The 22081-nt window shown below is 48.0% G+C and overlaps 1 protein-coding gene across 2 annotated transcripts in view; it reads left to right on the top strand.

Moving 5' to 3' along the window:
• LOC144481890 (beta-1,4 N-acetylgalactosaminyltransferase 1-like) overlaps positions 1 to 22081 on the top strand; it is a 100554-nt gene that overhangs the window by 23779 nt on the left and 54694 nt on the right. For both annotated transcript variants that reach the window (XM_078201051.1, XM_078201050.1), the window contains exons 2-5: positions 12415 to 12630; positions 14096 to 14272; positions 15628 to 15734; positions 19148 to 19185. In XM_078201051.1, coding sequence (XP_078057177.1) covers positions 12415 to 12630; positions 14096 to 14272; positions 15628 to 15734; positions 19148 to 19185 — 538 coding nt within the window. The remainder of the gene's footprint in view (positions 1 to 12414; positions 12631 to 14095; positions 14273 to 15627; positions 15735 to 19147; positions 19186 to 22081) is intronic.

Consider the following 22081-nt stretch of genomic DNA (forward strand, 5'->3'; position numbering starts at 1 on the left):
ATGAGGTGGGACCTGTACAAACTGGATGGGCTACACCTGGGCAGGATCGGGACTGACGTCCTTGGGTTGGTACTTGCTAGAGTGGTTGGGGAGGGTTTAAACTAATATGGCAGGGGGATGGGAACCTTTGCAAGGATTTAGAATAGGGGGAATTAAGAACTAGAGGAAAAGACAGTAAGGAGAATAAGGAAAGTGATGGGCAGAGAAATCAAGGGCTAGACTCAGATCAGGACTAAGTAAAAAATAGTAGGAAAGGGAAAAGAAATTTTAGAAGTGCCCACCTTAAGGTTTAGTACCTGAATGCTCGGAACATTCGAAACAAAATGGTTGAATCAGTTGCACAGAGAGATGCAAAGGGGGATGTGGTTCCTATTTTCAAGAAGGGGAATAGGGATATCCCAGGAAATTACCGACCGGTGAATCTAAGCTCAGTGGTTGGTAAACTGATGGAGAAGACCCTGAGGGACAAGATTTATGAGCATTTAGAGAGGTCTAGTATGCTCACGAATACTCAGCATGGCTTTGTCAAAGGCAGATCGTGCCTTACGAGCCTGGTGGAGTTCTTCGAAAATGTGACGAAATACATTGACGAAGGGAAGGCGGTAGATGTGGTTTATATGGATTTTTAGCAAGGCATTCGATAAGGTCCCCCCATGCAAGGCTTCGAGAAAAAATGAGAGGGCATGGGATCCAAGGTGCTGCTGCCCTGTGGATCCAGAACTGGCTTGCCCAAAGGAGGCAGAGAGTGTGTATAGATGGGTCTTTTTCTAATTGGAGGTCGGTCACCAGTGGTGTGCCCCAGGGATCTGTTCTGGGACCCTTGCTGTTTGTCATTTTCATAAATGACCTGGATGAGGAAGTGGAGGGATGGGTTGGTAAGTTTGCCGACGACACGAAGGTTGGTGGGGTTGTGGATAGTCTGGAGGGATGTCAGAAGTTACAGAGGGACATAGATAGGATGCAAGACTGGGCGTACAAGTGGCAGATGGACTTCAACCCAGATAAATGCGTAGTGGTCCATTTTGGCAGGTCAAATGGGATGAAGGAGTACAATATAAAGGGAAAGACTCTTAGTACTGTAGAGGATCAGAAGGACCTTGGGGTCCGGGTCCATAGGACTCTAAAATCGGCCCCGCAGGTGGAGGAGGTGGTTAAGAAGGCGTATGGTGTGCTGGCCTTTATCAATCGAGGGACTGAGTTTCGGAGTCCGGGGATAATGATGCAGCTATATAAGACCCTCGTCAGACCCCACCTGGAGTACAGTGCTCAATTCTGGTCGCCTCACTCTCAGAAGGATGTGGAAAAGATTGAAAGGGTGCAGAGGAGATTTACAAGGATGTTGCCTGGATTGAGTGGCATGCCTTATGAGGATAGGCTGAGGGAGCTCGGTCTTTTCTCCTTGGAGAGACGTAGGATGAGAGGAGACCTAATAGAGGTATATAAGATGTTGAGAGGCATAGATCGGGTGGACTCTCAGAGGCTTTTTCCCAGGATGGAAATGGCTGCTACGAGAGGACACAGGTTTAAGGTGCTGGGGGGTAGGTACAGGGGAGATGTTAGGGGTAAGATTTTCACACAGAGGGCAGTGGGCGAGTGGAATCGGCTGCCGTCAGTGGTGGTGGAGGCAAACTCAATAGGGTCTTTTAAGAGACTCCTGGATGAGTACATGGGACTTAATAGGATGGAGGGTTATCGGTAGGCCTAAAAGGTAGGGATATGTTTGGCAGAACTTGTGGGGCCGAAGGGCCTGTTTTGTGCTGTAGCTTTTCTATGTTTCTATATGGTGACATTACGGAAATGTGGCTCCAAGGTGAGCAAGGATGGGAACTAAACATTGAGGGCGAGTCAGTGTTTAGGAAGGACAGACTGAAAGGAAAAGGTGGTGGAGTTGCATTGTTGATTAACGATGATATTGATACGATATTGAGGAAGGATATTAGCATAGATGATGTGGAATCTGTATGGGTCGAGTTGAGAAACACCAAGGGACAAAAAACATTGGTGTGGGTGGTATACAGACCACCAAACTGTTGTGGTAATGTTGGGAAAAGCATTAGACAGGAAATCAGATGCATGTGTTAAAGAAACATCTGTGATTATGGGTGACTTTAATCTGCATATAGATTGGGAGAGTCAAATTAGTCACAGTACAAAAGAAGAGGAATTTCTGGAGTGGATACGGGATGGTTTTCTGGAGCAATATGTTGAGGAACCAACAAGGGAGCCGGCCATCTTGGACTGGGTGCTGTGCAATGAGAAAGGATTAGTTGGCGATCTAGTTGTGAGAGAACCCTTGGGGACGAGTGACCATAGTATGGTAGAATTCATTGTCAAGGTGGATAATGATGTAGTTGATTCTGAGTCCAGGGTCCTGAATCTCAGTAAAGGTAACTATGATGGTATGAGGGATGAATTGGCCATGATGGAGTGGGAAACATTACTGAAAGGAAAGACAGTGGACAGGCAATGGCAGGCATTTAAAGAACGAATAGGTCTTAACGGGGAATAAAGAAATGGCCGAAGAATTAAATTCATACTTTGCTTCAGCCTTCACAAAGCAAGACAAGAACAATGTACCAGAGGTGCTGAGAGAAACATGTCTTAGTGAAGGAAATCAGCATGAGTAGAGAAATGGTTTTGGGGAAATTGATGGGATTGAAGGTGGATAAATTTCCAGGTCCTGATAATCTTCATCCCAGAGTACTTAAGGAAGTGGTCCTGGAAATAGTAGATCCATTGGTGGTTATTTTCCAAAATTCTTTGGACTCTGGAATCGAACTCCAGAAGGTGTTTATTCCTATTTGGCGCAAGAGCGCTAAGGGAATTGTGGCCTAACTATGGCTTCCAAGGGAAATTAGAGATAGTATCAGATTCGAGGAAGAAGCATAGAAATTGGCAAGAAAAAGAATAAGCCTGAGGATTGGGAGCAGTTCAAAATTCAGCAAAGGAGAACCAAAGGATTGATTAAGAAGGGAAAAATAGAGTATGAAAGTAAGCTCGTCGGGAACATAAAAACTGACTGTAAAGGTTTCCATAGATATGTAAAGAGAAAAAGATTGACAAAAACAAATGTAGGCCCCTTACAGTCAGAAACGGGAGAATTCATAACGGGAAATAAAGAAAGGGCCGAGGAATTAAATTCATACTTTGCTTCAGTCTCACAAAGGAAGATATGAATAATGTACCAGAGGTGTTGAGAGAAACATGTCTTAGTGAGGAACTGAAGGAAATCAGCATTAATAGAGAAATGGTTTTGGGGAAATTGATGGGATTGAAGGTGGATAAATCTCCAGGTCCTGATAATCTTCATCCCAGAGGACTTAAGGAAGTGGCCCTGGAAATAGTAGATCCATTGGTGGTTATTTTCCAAAATTCTTTGGACTCTGGAATAGTTCCTACAGATTGGAGGGTGGCTAATGTAAGCCCGCTGTTCAAAAAGAGAGGTAGAGAGAAAACAGGGAACTATAGACCAGTGAGCCTAACATCGGGACTGGGGAAGTTGCTGGAATCTATTATTAAGGATTTCATAACTCAGCATTTGGAAGGCAGTGGTATAATCAGACAAAGTCAGCATGGATTTACAAAAGGAAAATCATGCTTGACGAATCGATTGGATTTTTTTGAGGATGTAACTAGCAGAGTTGATCAAGGAGAACCAGTAGATGTGGTTTATCTAGACTTTCAGAAGGCTTTCGACAAGGTCTCACAGAACTGACTACTATGTAAAGTTAAAGCACATGGGATTGCAGGTAATATCTTGAGATGGATAGAAAGCTGGTTAGCAGATAGGAAGCAAAGAGTTGGCATAAATGGGTATTTTTTCTGATTGGCAGTCAGTGACTAGTGGGGTTCTGCAGGGATCTGTGCTAGGACCCCAACTGTTCACATTATATATTAATGATTTGGAAGAGGGAACTGAATGTATTATCTCTAAATTTACAGATGATACAAAGTTGGGTGGGAGGGTGAGCTGTGAGGAGGATGCAGAGATGCTTCAGCGTGATTTGGACAGGCTGAGTGTGTGGGCATCTGCATGGCAGATGCAGTATAATGTGGATAAATGTGAGGTTATCCACTTTGGTAGCAATAATAGGAAGACAGATTATTAGTTGAATGGGTGTAAATTGAGAGAGGCGGATACTCAGCGAGACCTTGGAGTCCTCGTGCATCAGTCGCTGAAAGTAAGCGCGCAGGTACAGCAGGCAGTAAAGAAGGCAAATGGTATGTTGGCCTTCACAGCGAGAGGATTTGAGTACAGGGATAGGGATGTTTTGCTGCAATTGTACAGGGCGTTGGTGAGGCCACACCTGGAGTATTGTGTGCAGTTTTGGTGTCCTTATCTGAGGAAGGATGTCCTTGCTATAGAGGGAGCGCAGCGAAGGTTTACCAGGCTGATTCCTGGGATGGCAGGTCTGTCATATGAGGAGAGACTAAGCCGGTTAGGATTATATTCACTGGAGTTTAGAAGAGTGAGAGGGGATCTCATAGAAATTTATAAAATTCTAACAGGATTAGACAGGGTAGATTCAGAAAGAATGTTCCTGATGGTGGGGGAATCCAGAACTAGGGGTCATAGTTTGAGGATAAGGGGTAAACTTATAAAATTCTAACAGGGTTAGACAGGGTAGATTCAGAAAGAATGTTCCCGATGGTGGGGGAGTCCAGAACTAGGGGTCATAGTTTGAGGATAAGGGGTAAACCTTTTAGAACTGAGGTGAGGAGAAATTTCTTCACCCAGAGGGTGGTGAATGTGTGGAATTCACTCCCACAGAAAGTAGTTGAGGCCAAAACCTTGTTTGATTTCAAGAAGAAATTAGATATCGCTCTTGGGGCTAAAGGGATCGAGGGATATGGGGGGGGGGGGGGGATCAGGATATTGAATTTGATGATCAGCCATGATCATAATGAATGGACGGAGCAGGATCGAAGGGCCGAATGGCCTCCTCCTGCTTCTAGTTTCTATGAGTCAGAATGGGACATTGGGAAGCAGATTTGTCATGTGAGCCTGAATGTGGAAGTGGACAAAGCTGCCTCAGAGGGCGCCTGTCCTCCTCTGATAGTGTCCCATCTGTAAATCCATCTTGACAGCTGTTAACTGAAGTGACATGATCCTTGGGTTTTTACATTTGAAGCTTAGCAATTAAAAATGAAGACAAGTCATTGCTCACGGCATGGCCATCACTGAGCAGTGAATTACGCTGCAGTTGTTGTGAGGTGCAGCAATATATAGGAACATCGGTTACTCAATCATCTCAGCTGACACAACATCTGGACACTTCAACAAGTAACCCAAGGGTTGGTGGTGACTGTGGGGCCATTTATAACTAAGCTTAAAGTTAAAATTTAAATTATTAGTAGGCTGACATTAACACTGCAATGAAGTTGCTGTGAAAATTCGCTAGTCACCATACTATTCAGGTACACTTTGGGAGAATTTATCATGGCCAATCCACCTAACCTGCACATCTTTGGACACTAAGGGACAATTTAGCATGGCCAATCCACCTAACCTACACATCTTTGGACACTAAGGGACAATTTAGCATGGCCAATCCACCTAACCTGCGCATCTTTGGACACTAAGGGACAATTTAGCATGGCCAATCCACCTAACCTGCACATCTTTGGACACTAAGGGACAATTTAGCATGGCCAATCCACCTAACCTGCACATCTTTGGACACTAAGGGACAATTTAGCATGGCCAATCCACCTAACCTACACATCTTTGGACACGAAGGGAGAATTTAGCATGGCGAATCCACTTAACCTGCACATCTTTGGACACTAAGGGACAATTTAGCACGGCCAATCCACCTAACCTGCACATCTTTGGACACTAAGGAGCAATTTAGCATGGCCAATCCACCTAACCTGCACATCTTTGGACACTAGGGGACAATTTAGCATGGCGAATCCACCGAACCTGCACATCTTTGGACACTAAGGGGCAATTTAGCATGGCCAATCCACCTAACCTGCACATCTTTGGACACTAAGGAGCAATTTAGCATGGCCAATCCACCTAACCTGCACATCTTTGGACACTAGGGGACAATTTAGCATGGCGAATCCACCGAACCTGCACATCTTTGGACACTAAGGGGCAATTTAGCATGGCCAATCCACCTAACCTGCACATCTTTGGACACTAAGGGGCAATTTAGCATGGCCAATCCACCTAACCTACACATCTTTGGAGTGTGGGAGGAAACCGGAGCACCCAGAGGAAACCCACGCAGACACGGGGAGAATGTGCAGACTCCGCACAGACAGTGACCCAAGCCGGGAATCGAACCCAGGTCCCTGGTGCTGTGAGGCAGCAGTGCTAACCACTGTGCCACTGTGTCACCCACACTAATAAATATAGAAACAGTTAGAACCTTCAGGTGAGAAAGGGGAGATAGGTATATTCTGTAATTTATATGGACTTTATAACAAAGTCAGTTTAAGAGACAGCATTGAAAAGTTTGAAAGGTTTACTGCATGAATGGTTTTTTAATCTCTCGGTCCTGGTCCCCCCCATGCCGACACTATAGTTAAGAAAGCCCACCAACGCCTCTACTTTCTCAGAAGACTAAGGAAATTTGGCATGTCCGCTACGACTCTCACCAACTTTTACAGATGCTCCATAGAAAGCATTCTTTCTGGTTGTATCACAGCTTGGTATGGCTCCTGCTCTGCCGCCAGGAACTACAAAGGGTTGTGAATGTAGCCCAATCCATCACGCAAACCAGCCTCCCATCCATTGACTCTGTCTACACTTCCCGCTGCCTCGGAAAAGCAGCCAGCAGAATTAAGGACCCCACGCACCCCAGACATTCTCTCTTCCACCTTCTTCCGTCGGGAAAAAGATACAAAAGTCTAAGATCACGTACCAACCGATTCGAGAACAGCTTCTTCCCTGCTGCCATCAGACTTTTGAATGGATCTACCATATATTAAGCTGATCTTTCTCTACACCCAAGCTGTGACTGTAACACTATTCTGCACTCCCTCCTTTCCGTCTCCCCTATGTACTCTATGAACGGTATGCTTTGTATAACACGCAAGAAACAATACTTTTCACTGTATCTCAATACATGTGACAATAATAAATCAAATCTAATATTAAGCTGATCTTTCTCTACACCCTATCTGTAACTGTAACACTATATTCTGATATCGTGTTACAGGTGACATAATGATTATAGCATTGGGTCTCCTTTCAATAAAATGAGTAGTTGACAGCAGTAGTTTTAATGCTGTAAGTGCTTTATTTTGTAAGACTCATCACCCATAAACCCTGAGTATAGTAAGCGGACACCAGGATGTTGCCTGGTCTCGAGGGTGTTGACCATGAGGAGAGGTTGAATCAACTAGGATTGTTTTCACTGGAAAGACGGAGGCTGTGGGGAGACCTGGTCTACAAAATGATGAGAGGCACAGACAGGGTGGATAGTCAGAGGCTTTTTCCCCCGGGTGGAAGTGTCAATTACAAGGGGGCACAGGTTCAAGGTGAGAGGGGGAAAGTTTAAGGGAGATGTGAAGGATCCTCTTGGGATGAGTGATCATAATATGGTGGAATTTCTGATACAGATGGAGGGTGAGAAAGTAGGGTCCCAAACCAGTGTCCTCTGCTTGAACAGAGGGGAGTACGATAGGATGAGGGCGGAATTGGCTAATGTAGACTGGGCGAGCAGACTGGTAGGTAGGACAGCTGAGCAACAGTGGAGGATTGTTAAGGAGATTTTTTTAAGTACTCAGCAAACATATATTCCGGTGATAAAGAAGGACTGTAAGAAAAAGGATAACCGGACGTGGATAACGAAGGAAATAAAGGAGAGTACTAAAATAAAATCAGATGCGTACAGAGTGGCCAAAAATAGTGGAGAATTAGTGGAGTGGGAAAGCTTTAAAGAAAAACAAAGAACGACTAAGAAAGCGATTAAGAAAGGAAAGATAGATTATGAAACTAAACTAGCTCAAAATATAAAAAATGATAGTAAAAGTTTTTACAAGTATATAAAAAGGAATAGAGTGGCTAGAGTGAATGTTGGACCCTTGGAAGATGAGAGGGGGGGATTTAATAGTGGGAAACGAGGAAATGGCTGAGACTTTAAATAAGTTCTTTGTGTCGGTCTTCACGGTGGAAGACACAAATAGTTTGCCGAATATTAGAGATTGAGAGTTGGTGGGAGGGGAGGTCCTTAATACAATTACTGTTACTAAGGAGGTGGTGCTTGGTAGACTAATAGGACTGAAGGTAGACAAGTCCCCGGGCCCGGATGGAATGCATCCCAGGGTACTGAAAGAAATGGCTGAGGTAATAGCAGATGTGTTAGTAGTAATTTATCAAAATTCGCTGGACTCTGGGGTAGTGCCGGCTGACTGGAAAACAGCTACTGTTACGCCGCTGTTTAAAAAAGGAAGTAGACAAAAGGCGGGTAACTACAGGCCGGTTAGCTTAACGTCCGTAGTTGGGAAGATGCTAGAGTCCATTATTAAAGAGGAAATAACAGAGCACCTGAATAAGAATGGTTCGATCAAGCAGACGCAGCATGGATTCATGAAGGGAAAGTCGTGTTTGACGAATCTACTGGACTTTTATGGAGATGTCACTAGTGCGGTTGACAGAGGGGAACCGGTGGATGTGGTGTTTTTAGATTTCCAGAAGGCGTTCGATAAGGTGCCTCACAAAAGGTTGCTGCAGAAGATTGGGGTACACGGAGTTAGGGGTAAGGTGTTGGCGTGGATTGGGGATTGGCTATCTAACAGGAAGCAGAGAGTTGGGATAAATGGGTGCTTTTCTGGTTGGCAGTTGGTGACCAGTGGCGTGCCGCAGGGATCGGTGCTGGGGCCTCAATTGTTTACCATTTACATAGATGATCTGGAGGAGGGGACTGAATATAGGGTATTCAAGTTTGCTGATGACACGAAGGTGAGTGGGAAAGCGAATTGCGTGGAGGACGCGGAAAGTCTGCAGAGAGATTTGGATAGGCTGAGCGAGTGGGCGAGGATCTGGCAGATGGAATATAACGTTAGCAAATGTGAGGTTATCCACTTTGGAAGAAATAATAGTAAATTGGAATATTATTTAAATGGAGAAAAATTACATCGTGCGACTGTGCAGAGGGACCTGGGGGTCCTTGTGCACGAATCGCAAAAACTCAGTCTGCAGGTGCAGCAGGTGATCAAGAAGGCGAATGGAATGTTGGCCTTTATCGCGAGGGGGATAGAATATAAAAGCAGGGAGGTCTTGCTGTAACTGTACAAGGCACTGGTGAGCCGCAACTGGAGTACTGTGTGCAGTTTTGGTCCCCTTATTTGCGAAAGGATATATTGGCCTTGGAGGGAGTGCAGAGAAGGTTCACCAGGTTGATACCAGAGATGAGGGGTGTAGTTTATGAGGAGAGATTAAACAGATTGGGTCTGTACTCATTGGAGTTTAGAAGGATGAGGGGTGATCTTATAGAGACATATAAGATAATGAAGGGGCTGGATAGGGTAGAGGTGGAGAGATTCTTTCCACTTAGAAGGGAAACCAGAACTAGAGGGCACAGCCTCAAAATAAGGGGGGGGCCGGTTCAGAACTGAGTTGAGGAGGAACTTCTTCTCTCAGAGGGTAGTGAATCTCTGGAATTCTCTGCCCATTGAAGTGGTGGAGGCTTCCTCGTTGAATATGTTTAAATCACGGGTAGATAGTTTTCTGATCGATAAGGGAGTTAGGGGATATGGGGAGCAGGCGGGTAAGTGGAACTGATTCGCTTCAGATCAGCCATGATCTTGTTGAATGGCGGGGCAGGCTCGAAGGGCCAGATGGCCTACTCCTGCTCCTATTTCTTATGTTCTTATGTGCGGGGGGGAAGTTTTTCACGCAGAGAGTGGTGGGTGCCTGGAACGCGCTGCCAGAGGAGGTGGTGGAAGCAGGAACATTAGCAATGTTCAAGGTGTATTCTGATAGACACATGAACAGGAGTGCATTATTGGTCCCCTTATTTGCGGAAGGATATATTGGCCTTGGAGGGAGTGCAGAGAAGGTTCACCAGGTTGATACCAGAGATGAGGGGTGTTGATTATGAGGAGAGACTGAGCAGATTGGGTTTGTACTCGTTGGAATTTAGAAGGCTGAGGGGGGATCTTATAGAGACCTATAAGATAATGAAGGGGCTGGATCGGGTAGAGGTGGAGAGATTCTTTCCACTTTGAAAGGAAGCTAGAACTCGAGGGCACAGCCTCAAAATAAAGGGGGGTCAGTTTAGGACAGAGTTGAGGAGGAACTTCTTCTCTCAGAGGGTGGTGAATCTCTGGAATTCTCTGCCCACTGAAGTGGTGGAGGCTACCTCGTTGAATATGTTTAAATCACGGATAGATGGGTTCCTGATCGGTAAGGGAATTAGGGGTTATGGGGATCAGGCGGGTAAGTGGAACTGATCCACTTCAGATCAGCCATGATCTTATTGAATGGCGGGGCAGGCTCGAGGGGCTAGATGGCCCACTCCTGCTCCTATTTCTTATGTTCTTGGGAGGCGAACAGAGGGTTAGAAATCCCGCAGGCTTGGTGGGCCAAAGGGCCTGTTCCTGTGCTATATTGTTCTTTGAGTCTCGGGTGCTGTGGGAATCATAGAATCCTACAGTGCAGAAGGAGGCCATTTGGCCCATCGAATCTGCACCAACCACAATCCCACCCAGGTCCTATCCCAACCCTATGCATCCATCCTAGTTAGTCTCCCTGACACTAAGGGGTAATTTAGCATGGCCAATCCACCTAACCTGCACACCTTTGGAGTCTGGGATGTAACTGGAGTACCCGGAGGAAACCCACGCATACACAGGGAGAAAGTGGAGACTCCACAAATACAGTGACCCGTGGCCGGAATCGAACCCAGGTCCCTGGCGCTGTGAGGCAGCAGTGCTAACCACTGTGCCACCATGTGGAATGAATCCGACAACATCAAATTTTATTTATGTAATGCGGTGAAGCATCCGAACGTGCTTCGATCAAAATATAACATTGAGCCACAAAACAATGACGAGACAGAGTACAGGAATGAGATAGAGAATCTGGTGAACTGGTGCGGCAACAATAATCTCTCCCTCAATGTCAACAAAACAAAGGAGATTGTCATCGACTTCAGGAAGCGTAAAGGAGAACATGCCCCTGTCTACATCAACGGGGATGAAGGAGAAATGGTCGAAAGCTTCAGGTTTTTAGGTGTCCAGATCACCAACAACCTGTCCTGGTTCCCCCATTCCGACACTATAGTTAAGAAAGCCCACCAACGCCTCTACTTTCTCAGGCATGTCCGCTATGACTCTCACCAACTTTTACAGATGCACCATAGAAAGCATCCTTTCCGTATGCATCACAGCTTGGTATGGCTCCTGCTCTGCCCAAGACCGCAAGGAACTACAAAAGGTCGTGAATGTAGCCCAGTCCATCACGCAAACCAGCCTCCCATCCATTGACTCTGTCTACACTTCCCGCTGCCTCGGAAAAGCAGCCAGCATAATTAAGGACCCCACGTACCCCGGACATTCTCTCTTCCACCTTCCTCCGTCGGGAAAAAGATACAAAAGTCTGAGGTCACGCACCAACCGACTCAAGAACAGCTTCTTCCCTGCTGCTGTCAGACCTTTGAATGGACCTTTCATATATTAAGTTGATCTTTCTCTACACCCTAGCTATGACTGTAACACTACATTCTGCACCCTCTCCTTTCCTTCTCCCCTATGTACTCTATGAATGGTATGCTTTGCCTGTATAGTGCGCAAGAAACAATACTTTTCACTGTATCCCAATACATGTGACAATAATAAATCAAATCCAATCGGAAGGAGGTATTGAGAAAGGGGACCAAAATGGTGGCGAGTGATGAGGTATTGTGCTCTGATTCTCCCACAGCTGAACCGAATGGGGATCAATCCTCATCGATGCTTGAACTGAATAGTTTAGTCCTCCACAAACAAGTCACTGGGCGACACCATGGCTGCCTCAGTGCGCCAGGGACCCGGGTTCGATTCCCGGCTTGGGTCACTGTGCGGAGTCTGTACCCCGTGTCTGCGTGGGTTTCCACCGGGTGTTCCGGTTTCCTCCCACAGTCCGAAAGATGCGCTGTTTAGGTGCTAAATTCTCCCTCAGTGTCCCCGAACAGGAGTGTGGCGACTGGGGGATTTTCATAGTAACTTCATTGCAGTGTTAAGGTAAGCCTACTTGTGACACTAATATATCAACTTACAAAACGCTGGTGGAGTTTTTCTCAGTTTCCCCTCAATAATCTACACAAACCTCTACTGAGCAACTGGCTAATAACTGCTGATATTGCAATACAAAGCATAATTGTTCCCGAGACTTTGTCAATTGAATTCGGAAAACAAGAAATAGCTGATTAAAGGTATAAAAAAGATGTATTTCTTTTTTCTTCTTGCTTCTAGCATGCGTCCAGTCAGGAAGCCCCTCTGCTGCCTTTTGCTTGTGACTTTGCCTCTGGGCATTTTCTTCCTTTGTCTCTGGACGCTGAAGCCTTACCGTGTGGTGGATGTCAAGTATCGGATGCCCGGTATTTCAGAGAACCTTCTGGAACATGGACTTTGGGAGCCGTCTGAGAAATATGCCCACATCTCCTTCAAAGTCAAAGAGATAGTGGCTGGGTAAGTCTCCTCTTTTCCTGCTTCAACGAGAGATGCCGTGTACCTTTTTTCCTCAGCAACCCACTCACTAACTAGAGTCTCCTTGGTAGTACTTTTTGTTTATTCATTTGTGGGACATGGGCATCGCTGGCTGGGCCAGCATTTATTGCCCATCCCTAGTTGCCCGAGGGCAGTTGAGAGTCAACCACATTGCTGTGGCTCTGGAGTCACATGTAGGCCAGACCGGGTAAGGACGGCAGATTTCCTTCCCTAAAGGACATTAGTGAACCAGATGGGTTTTTCCGACAATGGTTTCATGGTCATAGGCCGGGATTCTCCCAAAACAAAACTAAGTGCTCAACAGGCGGGAAAACGGGAGAATTTCCCGCCCATTTTTTGGGTGCACTTACCTGAATGAATCTCCGACACTGTGCATCACAGAGTGTCTCGGAGAGATTCATGCCGGAAAAGTGGGACCTCATCCCACCCGAGAGGCTGACAGGATAATCAGCATAGTGCTGAGGGGGCCATTGCGTGTGCACCCATCTGTCAGAGCGGAGATCGGCGCATGTGCATTAACCGCACCCCCCCCATCATGGCCTCCCGATCACTGGCCTCTGATCGATGGCCTTGCCTGGAATCCCAATGATCGCTGTCCTACATGACCCCCCCCGCCCCCAATTGCTGGCCTACTAAACCACACCCCTGGGCCAGCCCTAATCTACCTCTCTCCCCACTGCCCCCCCGCCCACCTTCCTGATGGCGCAGCCCGATCCCGTGCCCCCAACCATGGCCATCCCTAATCCTCATTCCCTCCCCCACTGTTCCCACTTGCAGAGTGGCAGCGGGTGCCTCCCCAGCGATCGCCCCCAGTCGGCCCTGCCCCCTTGGCACTGCCCGGTGGGCGGTGCCAGGCTGGCAGTGCCGGGCTGCCCAAGGGGCACCCCTCCCTTGCCCCCGACCTCCCGGGGGAGGGGGTGGGGGCCTCAATGGCCTCTGACCCCACTAGCAGGCCGAGGACACGTGATCCCCATTAGTGGGGAGCAGTTGTAAATCCCGCTGGTGGGAACCACTCACGGCGGGGGAGGGCGGGGGATAGAGACGCTCGGCAAATACCATCCCGGGCCCGCTAATCATATGGAAATGCAAATTTCCATAACACTTCCAGATGATAATCAGCTCCAGCCTATTTCTGGCGCGGAGCTGAACACGTGAGAGAAAAGCGCCTCAGAGACTCGCGATTGGCCTGACACGAGTTGCGAATCTCGCGAAAAGATCCCCGCTGTCGTCAGAACATTCATCATCTTTCCTGGGACCATGACAATCCACTCGATAAAAGAGAGCCTCCTTGCAGTAACTGTGGGAGGGGTAGCGAGTTGTTAAGTTTCCGAATAATTAATTTTGGGCCCTTGCGCAAAGGAGTCCAAAATGTGAATTCTGACATGTCCGAGTCGCCACTTTGGTAACGCCAGACTCTTTCCCCTAGGTTACTTGCCACGAATGGCTGCCGATGTGAGAAAGAGGAGCCCATGATCAAACTGCCATTCACCAAACACCTCTTCCATCAGGTGTCTGTCCATCAGTTTGAGCAGGTCTTCAAAGAGGCAGAACGCGAGGAGTTGAAGAAAAGGAGGGAACAGGAGTACCAGCATTTTCTACAGAGGTACGTACTCCTGAAGGTACAGACACCTCTGAAGTCATTGACCTCGCGTGTAACGTTGGCCTAAATGTCTGTTCTGGCCAGTAGACAACGCACAGAGTGCACATTCTGACCTGCCCTTAGTAATAGGCTCCAGTATAGGCATCCAGGGTCCGTGGCCTAAAACAGGCACTGGGTCCCTGGCTAGTATAGATAAAGAGTTGACACTGGGCGACATAGTGGCACAGTGGTTAGCACTGCTGACTCACGGCGCCAGGGACCCGGGTTCAATTCCCGGCTTGGGTCACTGTCTGCGTGGAGTCTGCACGTTCTCCCCGTGTCTGCGTGGGTTTCCTCCGGGTGCTCCGGTTTTCTCCCAGTCGGAAGGACATGCTGGTTAGGTGGATTGGCCGTACAAAATTCTCCCTCAGTGTACCCGAACAGGAGTGTGGTGACTAGGGGATTTTCACAGTAACTTCATTGCAGTGTTAATTTAAGCCTACTTGCGACACTAATAAACTTTATTCCCCATTGAGCATTATTGTCACATGTATTGGGATACAGTGAAAAGTATTGTTTCTTGCACGCTATACAGAGAAAGCATACCGTTCATAGAGTACATGGGAGAGAAGGAAAGGAGAGGGTGCAGAATGTAGTGTTACAGTTACAGATAGGGTGTAGAGAAAGATCAACTTAATGCAAGGTAGGTCCATTCAAAAATCTGACAGCAGCAGGGAAGAAGCTGTTCTTGAGTCGGTTGGTACGTGACCTCAGACTTTGTATCTTTTTCCCGATGGAAGAAGGTGGAAGAGAGAATGTCCGGGGTGTGTGGGGTCCTTAATTATGCTGGCTGCTTTTCTGAGGCCTGCTGTGTTCAAGATAACTAAATTGACATGCGGCCTAACTGAAAGGGGTCCTTTTAAAGGAACTGCTGGAGGTCACCCCCACCCCAAATAAAGTAGGCTTTAAGGGGGAGAGAGAGGCAGCGAATTGGCTCGGGAATTGTAGAGTTAAGGAGACTTGTTGGCTGAAGTCATGGCCGCCAATGGTGGAGCAACCCCTGTAGTCCAGTGATGTGCCATCCCAGTCAATGGGCCGTTCCACATCTTCCAGCCACCAGGGGTCAGTCCAGAGGCATGCAGCTGCAGTTGCACATCGCCAGTTGAGAATTGTGATGAACTCATGGCCTGAGAGAGGCACAGTTGTCCTCCGCTGCGCCCATCATTGTTGCAGAGATGTAACACTCGATCACTCAAACACCAGCTGGTCCTCTGGGTTTATCTTGTCCACAGCTGCACCTAAATTGGGCAACAAATAAAGCGAGTTTTCTTTTTTTCTGAATGTCTCTCGTTTTGTTGTCCGCTTTGATCTTTGTTCAGGTCACATTCTCCTGCTGATGTTATGATCGTTGCCAAAGCTAATACACCTTTAGAGTACCCCACGCAAGGACTACAAGTGCGGCCCCTAAAAACCATCCTGATCCCAGGTCAGAAACCAATGCAAACCGTTACTAGAGATGTATAATATTTGATTTATTATTGTCACATGTATTGGGATACAGTGAAAAGTATTGTTTCTTGCGCGCTGTACAGACAAAGCATACTGTTCATAGAGTACATAGGGGAGAAGGAAAGGAGAGGGTGCAGAATGTAGTGTTACAGTCATAGCTAGGGTGGAGAGAAAGATCAACTTAATGCGAGGTAGGTCCATTCTAAAGTCTGACAGCAGCAGGGAAGAAGCTGTTGAGTCGGTTGGTACGTGACCTCAGACTTTTGTATCTTTTTCCCGATGGAAGAAGGTGGAAGAGAGAATGCGTGGGGTCCTTGATTATGCTGGCTGCTTTTCCGAGGCAGTGGGAAGTGTAGACAGAGTCAATGGATGGGAGGCTGGTTTGCGTGATGGACTGGGGTTCGTTCACAACCCTTTGTAGTTCTTTGCAGTCTTGGGCAGAGCAGGTGCCGTACCAAGCTGTGATACATCCAGAAAGAATGCTTTCTATGGTGCAGCTGTAAAGGCTGGTGAGAGTCGTAGGGGACATGCCAAATTTCCTTAGTCTTCTGAAAAAGTAGAGGTGTTGGTGGGCTTTCTTAACTATAGCGTCGGCATGGGGGGACCAGGACAGGTTGTGGAAGACAGATCTGGAAACTTCAAAGTTGAAGCTCTCGACCATTTCTACTTCCTGTTCCTGTTTAACAGATGCATAGGGGGCTGAATGGCCTCCTCCTGTCCCTGTGTAACAGACGCACAAGGGGCTGAATGGCCTCCTCCTGTCCCTGTGCAACAGACGCACAAGGGGCTGAATGGCCTCCTCCTGTTCCTGTGCAACAGATGCACAAGGGGCTGAATGGCCTCCTCCTGTCCCTGTGTAACAGACGCACAAGGGGCTGAATGGCCTCCTCCTGTTCCTGTGTAACAGACGCACAAGGGGCTGAATGGCCTCCTCCTGTCCCTGTGTAACAGACGCACAAGGGGCTGAATGGCCTCCTCCTGTTCCTGTGTAACAGACGCACAAGGGGCTGAATGGCCTCCTCCTGTCCCTGTGTAACAGACGCACAAGGGGCTGAATGGCCTCCTCCTGTCCCTGTGTAACAGACGCACAAGGGGCTGAATGGCCTCCTCCTGTTCCTGTGCAACAGATGCACAAGGGGCTGAATGGCCTCCTCCTGTCCCTGTGTAACAGACGCACAAGGGGCTGAATGGCCTCCTCCTGTCCCTGTGCAACAGACGCACAAGGGGCTGAATGGCCTCCTCCTGTCCCTGTGTAACAGACGCACAAGGGGCTGAATGGCCTCCTCCTGTCCCTGTGCAACAGACGCACAAGGGGCTGAATGGCCTCCTCCTGTTCCTGTGTAACAGACGCACAAGGGGCTGAATGGCCTCCTCCTGTTCCTGTGTAACAGACGCACAAGGGACTGAATGGCCTCCTCCTGTTCCTGTGTAACAGACGCACAAGGGGCTGAATGGCCTCCTCCTGTCCCTGTGTAACAGACGCACAAGGGGCTGAATGGCCTCCTCCTGTCCCTGTGTAACAGACGCACAAGGGGCTGAATGGCCTCCTCCTGTCCCTGTGTAACAGACGCACAAGGGGCTGAATGGCCTCCTCCTGTTCATATGTGACGGGCCCAGACAGCTTCTCAATGCCAAGGCCGCGATTCTCCCATCCTGCTACGCTAATGTTTGAGCGCAGCGGGCCGGTAGATTCTCGCGTCGGCCGGTTCGTGGCGTTTATGGGTGCATTCGCGCCCCACTTGCGTCCCCTAGCGCCGATCTCCGGCGGAGTCAGGTCCACGCCAGAAATTGGCGTGAAGGCGCAAAGACCATTTAAATGGTAATTTTAATTATCATTTGAATATGATTAGTGGGCACAGGACTGAAGTCTCCGGGCTCGCTAGCATTTCTCGACCCCCAGGAGTGTTTCACTCCAGCGGGGATGACAGTAGATGACAGTAGCCCCCCACTTTCGGGGAGCTGGTGGACCGACTCTGCTGGAGTGAAGGGGGGCAATTGAGGCCCCCCCAGAGGGCCGGGCGCTGGGGGGGAGTGCCCCCTGGGCATTGGCACCCTGACAGTGCCAGCCTGGGCCCCCTGACAGAAAGAATGTTCCTGATGGTGGGGGGAGTCCAGAACTAGGGGTCATAGTTTGAGGATAAGGGGTAAACTTATAAAATTCTAACAGGGTTAGACAGGGTAGATTCAGAAAGAATGTTCCCGATGGTGGGGGGAGTCCAGAACTAGGGGTCATAGTTTGAGGATAAGGGGTAAACCTTTTAGGACTGAGGTGAGGAGAAATTTCTTCACCCAGAGGGTGGTGAATGTGTGGAATTCACTCCCACAGAAAGTAGCTGAGGCCAAAACGTTGTGTTCAGGAAGAAATTAGATATCGCTCTTGGGGCTAAAGGGATCGAGGGATATGGGGGGAAGGGGGGGGGGATCAGGATATTGAATTCGATGATCAGCCATGATCATAATGAATGGCGGAGCAGGCTCGAAGGGCCGAATGGCCTCCTCCTGCTTCTAGTTTCTATGTTTCTATTAGCAAGTGAATGCTTTGGCAATTACATTGTTAAGCTAATTGCCTTATTAAAGACAATTAATGGTTATCAGTTTAACCTACAAGAGTATCAATGGACATAGTTGGTGTCGGGGAACCATCAGGAGTTTGTGTCGTTACTGACGAGGTGCAGACTAAACCTGTTGAAGGTAAAAGGCAAAGTATTGCTGGCCTTATCCAGTCTGACTGCATGTAACTCCAGACTGATACCCACATGATTGCCTCTTCACGCCCTCAATAATACCCTCCTGGATTCACTGGGATGCTACCGGGACTTGATGGTTTGAGTTATAAGGAGGGGCTGGATAGACTGGGACTTTTTTCCCTAGAGCGTAGGAGGCTGAGGGATGATCTTACAGCGGTCTATAAAATAATGAGGGGCACAGATCAGCTAGATAGTCAATATCTTTTCCCAAAGGTAGGGGAGTCTAAAACTAGAGGGCATAGGTTTAAGGTGAGGGGAGATACACAAAAGGGTCCAGAGGGGCAATTTTTTCATGCAGAGGGTGGTGAGTGTCTGGAACAAGCTGCCAGAGGTAGTAGTAGAGGCGGGTACAATTTTGTCTTTTAAAAAGCATTTGGACAGTTACATGGGTATAGAGGGATATGGGCCAAATGCGGACAATTGGGACTAGCTTAGTCGTTTAAAAAAAAGGGGCAGCATGGACAAGTTGGGCCAAAGGGCCTGTTTCCATGCTATAAACCTCGATGACCCTCAATAAGATGGCTCTTGATGCCCTCAATAAGGAATGAGCAATAACTATAGCCTTGCTAGGAGTCGCCCACTTCTTGAGATCAACTGTTTAAGAAATAAATGTGACCTTAACATTTTTGCTGTTTTTTTGCAGGTTTAAGTTTGCAAGCTCCATCGAGAAAACTGTATCGGGTAAGATGTTTCCAACCAATCACTAGAACGAGTAGAACATGTTCTGATTTGACACTCTGCCTGGAGGCCAGTGCTTAGGTCCCATCACATGTAACTCGAACAGTTGAATAATGTGCTCAAACGTGTAACCTACTTGACCTGTGTTATTTGAGGAACGCAATAGCACCCATGTGCTGTTCATGAGGCACAGTTGGACACTAAGGGACAATTTAGCATGGCCAATCCACCTAACCTACACATCTTTGGACACAAAGGGGCAATTTAGCATGGTCAATCCACCTAACCTACACATCTTTGGACACTAAGGGACAATTTAGCATGGCCAATCCACCTAACCTACACATCTTTGGACACTGAGGGACAATTTACCATGGCCAATCCACCTAACCTGCACATCTTTGGACACTAAGGGGCAATTTAACATGGTCAATCCACCTAATCTACACATCTTTGGACACTAAGGGGCAATTTAGCATGGCCAATCCACCTAACCTGCACATCTTTGGACACCTAAGGGGCAATTTAGCATGGCCAATCCACCGAACCTGCACATCTTTGGACACTAAGGGACAATTTAGCATGGCCAATCCACCTAATCTACACATCTTTGGACAGTAAGGGGCAATTTAGCATGGCCAATCCCCCTAACCTACACATCTTTGGGCACTCAGGGGCAATTAGGAAACCGGAGGAAACCCACGCAGACATGGGGAGAACGTGCAAACTCCACCCAGACAGTGAGCCAAGCCGGGAATCGAATCCGGGTCCCCGGCGCTTTGAGGCAGCAGTGCTAACCACTGTGCCACCATGCCGCCCCTGTTCTGAAGATGGGAACAGCACTGTATAAATGCCAAGTCTTTCTTCATTCTGAGTACTTGATGCTGATACTTGGGCTTAGTTTGTTTTTGTTTGGGTAAGCAAAAGAATGACGGAAGGGGCCAAGGGTGATTTTTTTTTGTGGGGGGTGGGCGGGGGGGTGGTCGTCATCAGGAATGACCATCATTGATAGTTTGACATTATTGGGCACAGAATACATGGGTAACGAGGTTGCTTGGGGGACACCTGGCCACTCGCCCTATAACTGCTGAGAGCTTGGGAAATGTAACCGTTCTGTAAAGGTGTCCCACGGAGGTGATGGCCGAGTGGTATTATCACTGGACTATTAACCCAGAAACTCAGCTAATGTTCTGGGGACCCGGGTTCGAATCCCGCCAGGGCAGCTGGTGGAATTTGAATGCAATAAAAAATATCTGGAATTTAGAATCTACTGATGAAACCATTGTCAGAAAAACCCATCTGGGTCACTAATGTCCTTTAGGGAAGGAAATCTGCCGTCCTTACCCGGTCTGGCCTACATGTGACTCCAGAGCCACAGCAATGTGGTTGACTCTCAACTGCCCTCAGGCAACTAGGGATGGGCAATAAATACTGGCCCAGCCAGCGACGCCCATGTCCCATGAACGAATTTTTAAAAATGTTACTGAATGGGGGCCCCGCAGCAGAACACGCACACGCACACACACGCCAATGGATTGTCAGCTATGAAATGAACTTTCTCTGGATATTCCCAGAACAGCTAATGGGGCACCTCTAAATCAGTGGCTGCCTCACAATACAAAAACAGTGGGCACGGCTCCAGCATTATGGATCCATGCCCCTTCCTACCCACCAGATCCAGTGGACCAATCCGAGTTGCCCAGGACCTTACAATTGGTTACAAGCAGAACTGAGATGTGATGTCTGTCAGGGAAGATTGAACATGCAAAATTGCCCCTTGGTGTCCAAAGATGTGCAGATTAGGGGAATTGGCCATGGTAAATTGCCCCTTAGTGTCCAAAGATGTGTAGGTTAGGTGGATTGGCCATGCTAAATTGCCCCTTAGTATCCAAAGACGTGCAGGTTAGGTGGATTGGCCATGCTAAATTGCCCCTTAGTACGCAAAGACGTGCAGGTTAGGTGGATTGGCCATGGTAAATTGCCCCTTAGTGCCCAAAGATGTGCAGGTTAGGTAGATTGGCCATGGTAAATTGCCCCTTAGTGCCCAAAGATGTGCAGGTTAGGTGGATTGGCCATGGTAAATTGCCCCTTAGTGCCCAAAGATGTGCAGGTTAGGTGGATTGGCCTTACTAAATTGCCACTTAGTATCCAAAGATGTGCAGGTGAGGTGGATTGGCCATGCTAAATTACCCCTTAGTGTCCAAAGATGTGCAGATTAGGGGGATTGGCCATGCTAAATTGCCCCTTCGTGTCCAAAGATGAGCAGGTTAGGGGGAATGAGTGGGGTAAATGCGTGAAGTTACGGGAATGGGGGGGCGGGGGGGCTGCTGGTGGGATGCTCTGTCGGAGAGTCAGTGCAGACTCAATGGGTCGAATGGCCCCCTTCTGCATTGTAGGGAGTCTATGAAGTCAGAAAGATGCAGAAACATCTCTCGAGTTCTCCTGCGGAGGCCTGTTTACAATGGGCATCCAGCTTTGCTGGGGACAGAGAGGTTTCTGATTTGTGCAGGCCTATAAGGAGATCTTTGAGTTTGATTCAGCGTCTCCGTCTCAGTCCAGCAGGCCCTGTGATTTCTCATTCCAGGAGTGTGCAGGCGAGATGTAGCACTCTGCTGTTACAGTAGAGGATGCTCAAGATCAGTGTCAATCGAAGTCATTCGAGGCCAGATAAGTAACAGATGATGGGGCCTAATTCCCGGCCTTCGGAACAGGCTGTTAGTGTGCTAAATATGTGGGCTACACAGTATCTGCCGCATTCCAGCTGACACTGTTTCCGTAGGGGTCGCGACACACCAGGAGCCTTGTGGGCAACATCGGAAGCTGAGGCAGCTTTTTCAGTGCCAATGCATGGGCTGATGCATCCTTCATGCTCTGCCCAGTGGCACTGGGCAAGAAAGGC

Source organism: Mustelus asterias, chromosome X (assembly GCF_964213995.1).
Source record: "Mustelus asterias chromosome X, sMusAst1.hap1.1, whole genome shotgun sequence".
Taxonomy (NCBI): domain Eukaryota; kingdom Metazoa; phylum Chordata; class Chondrichthyes; order Carcharhiniformes; family Triakidae; genus Mustelus; species Mustelus asterias.